Genomic DNA, 5,482 nt, shown 5'->3' on the forward strand with positions numbered 1-5,482 from the left:
GGGGCCGACAATATGCAAGGTGATTTGAATGGGCTAAAAGCACTTGTAATGAAGGAGAATGAGTCTGCATTTTATGTTCATTGTTTGGCTCATCAGCTTTAGTTAGCCCTTGTATCAGTTGCAAAGAGCCATGAGTCAATCGCTAACCTTTTTATTCTCTCTAATGTGGTAAACTTTGTTGGAGCTTCATGTAGCGGCCGGGGGGATATGTCAGCGATGCAATGAAGGCTAAAGTTGTTGCTTGCCGTTACAAAGCCGGAGAAATTTCAAGTGGCAAAGGGTTGAATCAAGAGACTAGTCTTAAACGATCTGGTGACACTCGATGGGGCTCACACTATTATACACTTCTTGGCATGATAACCACTTATGGTTCAGTAGTTGATGTGCTTGATAATGTAGCGGAAAATGGTTCAAGCTCTGAACAAAGAGGTGAGGCTTATGGATTATTGGATTCAGTGCAGTCTTTTGAATTTATCTTAAATTTGCATTTGATGAAAGCAATACTAGGAATTAGCAATGATTTGTCAAAGGCTTTGCAGTGTGAAGACCGAGATATTGTCAATGCCATGGCTCTTGTTAAAATAACAAAGGTACGCTTACAGGCGATGAGAGATGATGGATGGGATAGTCTCTTGATTGAAGTTTCTTCACTATGTGCCAAGCATGATGTGGTTGTTCCTAATATGGAAGAGAGGTATATGGCTCAAGGGAGGTCTCGACGAAAAGCAGAAGGAAACACCAATTTACATGACTATCGTGTTGGATTATTCTATCACTGTATTGATTTGCAACTTCAAGAGTTAAACGACCAGTTTAATGAAACAAACACAGAATTACTTCTTTGTATGACATGTCTTGATCCTAGTAAATCGTTTGTTTCTTTCGATAAGCAAAAGTTGATCCGTTTTGCTTGACTTTATCCCGATTATTTTTCAGAGATAGATCAGATGGAATTAGTGGATCAGCTTGAGAATTATATTATTGATGTGCGTTCCGATACTAAGTTTGGTGCAATAAATGGAATTAGTGGCCTAGCCAAAAAAATGGTTGAGACGAAGAAAGACATTGTGTACCCACTTGTTTATTTGTTGATTAAGTTGGCGCTGATTTTACCTGTTACTACTGCCACTGTGGAGAGGGCATTTTCTGTTATGAATATCATAAAGAATCGTCTGCGCAATCGGATGGCGGATGAATGGTTGAATGATTGTTTAATAACATACATTGAAAAAGAAGTTTTTGATAGCATTGATACCGAGTTGATCTTACAACGCTTTCAGAAGATGAAGAAAGATGACGAAAAAGAAGGCCGCCGAGGACAACTATGAACAAGTATTTATTTAGATTTAATTATTTCTAATATTATTTAGACTTGATATTATTTTTTTTTTGTATGCTTGGTTTTTCTCTGGCTGGCTCACCCTCACTTACTTTCCTGGCTCCGCCACTGCATGATGGGGGCTCCCGTCAACAACAAAAAACTGGGTAGTTGCCATTATAGTAGTCTTGTTAGCTGCTATATCTGCTGCAAAGTTTGCTTCAAGGAATACTTACTAACACAATTTCTATTTGTCTATGTTCATCGCTATTATATATTAGTTAGAGCATCTTTAGGAGAGCAACCAAAAAAATACCAAAATTTTGAACCAAAAAAACACCAAACCAAAAAAAACCAACCATCTTTAGGAGCAACATCAAAATTTCGACATCAAACTATGCGGTTTTGGATAAACCGCGTCATATAGCCCACGCGGTTTATCCAAAACTGTGCCACTAAAACCCAACTGACAGGCCCAAGCTCACGTAGTTTTGAGAAAACTGCGCGGTGTTCTGAACACCGCGTGCTACTTCTATATAAACAAGACCAAAGCCGCGCGGTTCAATCACTTTCAACTCTTCTCTCAATTATAAACCCTCTCCTTAGTAAAAAAAAACAAAAACCTACCTAAACTTTTGAAATTTTATATGGATCATTTTGAACCTTCGAGGGTGATGATTGGCAGTACACAGACAACATTGGCAATGAGGGAGAAGAACCCGAGGAAGTACAATACAGTGGGGGAGAAGACGGTGGCCGGGGAGAAAAAACCGAGGATGTTGCGTCGACTGATAGACATCCCTATGTATTGGAGTATCAGATGAACGATTTCGATTGACAATTTGCACCCAGTGAAGCACTTGATATGGAAGTTATGTCTTCTACACGTGATACAAAATACATGTCGAGTGCAGTGGCTAATACTCAGGTAATTAATTAGTTTTGATTAAATTTTTTGAATATTATGCATTAATTAGTTGAGTTGGACCAATTAATTATTTGTCTTATACGCATTATTTTTTTTTTCATAATATCAACATGTTATTGACTACCGAGTTAGATTGGCTTTACTTGGTGTTAGAGAGTGGTGGGAGGTTATTAAGAGTTTGGATGAGTTTGTACACATTAGAGATAGTATTTTGTATACACTTTTGGGTTTTTTGGTTGATGTGGATTATGAGAAGGCTGATTGGGCCGTGGTCATAGCTTTAGTAGAAAGATGGTAGAGTAGAACTCATACATTTCATTTCCCTTGTGTGGAGTTAGGGTTCACAGCACTAGACTTCACTATGATTTCTGGGTTGAGTATCGGTATAGTCCAACCGATACCTCTTCATACAAATTATGAGAATATGGATAGTATGCTTATGAGTTTTCCTTGCTTGGATGTGGATGCTTATGATTCTTCAGGTATTAAGCTATCTCATATTAAGACTGCATATATGGAACCCCTCTTGGATCCTGATACATGAGCAGAGTTAGCTTTGACTGTTCTACCTGGTATTGAGGGTGCTGATGTGTATGTTAGGGCTTTTTTGATGTTTTTTATTGAGCATGTTTTGTTTCCCAATGGTCATTCTAGAGTACGACTAGGATATTATGCTTATATATCTGATTTGCATGCTATGAGAGATTATGACCTGGGTACCTCAGTATATGCCACATTGATAGCGGCGTTAGATAAAGCTTCACAGACATTTGGAAGTAGAAGTCCTCAGATTGCAGGATTCACAGGACTTTTAGAGATTTGGTTTTATGAGTACTTTCAAACTCTTTGTCCTAACATAGACATGATCCCAACGTGCATATGACGAGACTCGAAAAGTGTATGAGGATATTCAGCAGGTGTACACGCAACAACATCAGGGATATGAGGAACTTTAGGCTGAGGTAGTTAACCTTCGTGCAGACAGAGAAGATCTTGATTCTTAGGTTATGAACTTAGAGGAGCAGCTTCGGAATATCCAAATAGAGAGAGCGAGGAGAGGCATCAAGTGGTAAGGGGCGTAAGAAGAGAGCTAAATAAATTTTATGTAATATGATAGGTTTTGGATCATTTTGGATATTATATCATAATCATAGATTTTGGATTGCACAATTTTTAATTTTTTAATTTTTTTAATTTTTTCGATTTTGGATCACAATTCTTAATTTCTTCAATTGCACAATTCTTAATTTCTTAACTTCTATGCACAATTCATAATTTCTCAAGTTCTATGTGCCACAGTTCTAATTTTCAGAAAAAACGCACGCAGTGTTGGCAAAACCGCGCCAATAGAAGTCCAAGCTCAGGCGGTGTTGGCAAAACCGCGCCATAGAAACCCATTTAGCAGCCCAAGCCCACGCGGTGTTGGCAAAACCGCGCGGTTTTTATAAAACAGCGTGAGTGATTTGATACAGCATCGAAGCTGGAACCAAATATTGGCCGATTTGGTGTTTGGTTTGGTGTTTTTTTGGTGTTTTCATCAACATGTGACTCTCCTAAAGTTGAAAAAACACCAAATTGTTAGAAATTTGGTGTTTGATGCTAGGTTGATATCACTCCTAAAGATGCTCTTACATGATCAACCATAAGGGCATCTCCAATGGAGAGTGTAAAAATCCACCTCCACATAGGCGCCATTAGGATTATACACTATCTAAATCCAAAATACATAAAGTGTATATTTACTATTTGTGGTTATTCCAATGGTAGGTGGAGGCAAATGTGTAAAAATAGATAACAACGGACTTAAACTGTCACAACCCATTCAAAATAATGAAAAATGACGGGTTTAGTCTGTCGCAAAAGCTTAAAACAAATATTGGTCCACTTTCATACGTTATTCAAAGTAACGTCCGTGTTTTGTAATAGTTGTAAATCACTGAGCGACGGACGTAGACCGTATCAAACAGAAAAAAAAAGCTTCAAACATGAGTTGAAGTGACGTCCGAGTTTTTAAGTTCAACAGACGTTACTATAAGTGACGTCCGGGTTTTTTTATTAGCTAATAGCGGAATGGGGAATTCCCCACCCCATCTATCGACTAATAACTTATTACCTACGATATACAACCCCCATTGGAAGGAGTTTTTTTTAACATTTGAAGTGTAAATTTTACACTTTATACTGTTTACACCCCCATTGGAGATGCCCTAACCGAACTCCTTTCTAAGCAATTTCGGGTGCTCGTACAACCTTCCCTGCCTATTGACCTTAGCTCAAATTCTGTTGCACCTAGCTAAACCTTAGTGACTGGTATTCAAACCAATAAAAAATATATTAACTGTTAGGATTTCCTTATTCTCTAAATTTGTTCTGTTTCTTTCATCTCTACACTATATGATAGGCGGGTCTTTCGGAAACTCTCTCAAATCTCGACTAGGTAAATTTAAATATATATACCTAATACCTAATACCCCTTTATGAGTTTGAAATATATATATATATATATTATTTAGCCATTCCTCCTTTATGAGTTTGAAATATTTACCTAATACCCCCATACTATTACACATATCTACGTTTCTCTGTATTACACCAATTGAAATCGAAATCGAAATCAAACACCAATTTCTTTGTATTACTGATAAGTATGTAATTATTACATTTTGACACCCATATTTTCATTAACTTTGCTATTTATATTATTGAATCATTTGATTATTGGGTATTTATTGGTTTTGCAGAACTTAGTGTTAATATGCCAAGGATGTTAATAAAAGATCTGAGTTTGAATTAAAGTGTTGCAAGAAATGTGTCTGGAAACTCAGGTCCATAATTTTCATTTGGTTGAGCATTTGTGGGCACGGACAACTAGCAAAGAGTGGAAGCTTGATTTTTATAAGATCCTTCATGAGCAAAGGCGTGGATCTGTTTGTTTAAATTATGGGCTGAAATTAGTTATGGCCCATGAGCTTAAGTAGTCACATGACCAGCAAGGGGGTGGACCAAGAATTAAAGACCGGACCATGTGCACCCAACTAAAACTAAAACTAAAGCCCAACTCTATCTTACCTACTGGACCACTGGGAACATTAGTTTCTTCTCCATTTCCAATTCGCGAACAGACCCAAAACCCCTCAAATTCCGGCCGACCAAATCGAACACGAGCCCAAGCTTCCAAAACTAAATAAGCCAATCTATCAATCTTTTCATGAATTCGCATACCGCCAGATCATTGA

At 37.6% G+C, this 5,482-nt stretch overlaps 1 protein-coding gene across 1 annotated transcript; it reads left to right on the forward strand.

The window, feature by feature from the left end:
• The first annotated feature begins 221 nt into the window (after positions 1 to 221).
• On the forward strand, positions 222 to 2,156 carry LOC147505646 (uncharacterized). The gene is made up of 3 exons (XM_086605597.1): positions 222 to 864; positions 937 to 1,046; positions 1,989 to 2,156. The coding sequence occupies exons 1-3, from the start codon at positions 222 to 224 to the stop codon at positions 2,154 to 2,156; spliced, it is 921 nt and encodes a 306-aa protein (XP_086461723.1).
• Positions 2,157 to 5,482: the final 3,326 nt, after the last annotated feature.

The sequence above is a fragment of the Coptis chinensis genome, chromosome 4 (assembly GCF_015680905.1).
Source record: "Coptis chinensis isolate HL-2020 chromosome 4, ASM1568090v1, whole genome shotgun sequence".
Taxonomy (NCBI): Eukaryota; Viridiplantae; Streptophyta; class Magnoliopsida; order Ranunculales; family Ranunculaceae; genus Coptis; species Coptis chinensis.

Coding starts and splice junctions, on each gene's coding strand:
- LOC147505646 (XM_086605597.1), top strand. CDS start 222: ATGAAGGCTAAAGTTGTTGCTTGCCGTTACAAAGCCGGAGAAATTTCA. Junction 865..936: donor TATGACATGTCTTGATCCTA/GTAAATCGTTTG, acceptor ATTATTTTTCAG/AGATAGATCAGATGGAATTA. Junction 1,047..1,988: donor GTGGCCTAGCCAAAAAAATG/GTTGAGACGAAG, acceptor TGAACCTTCGAG/GGTGATGATTGGCAGTACAC.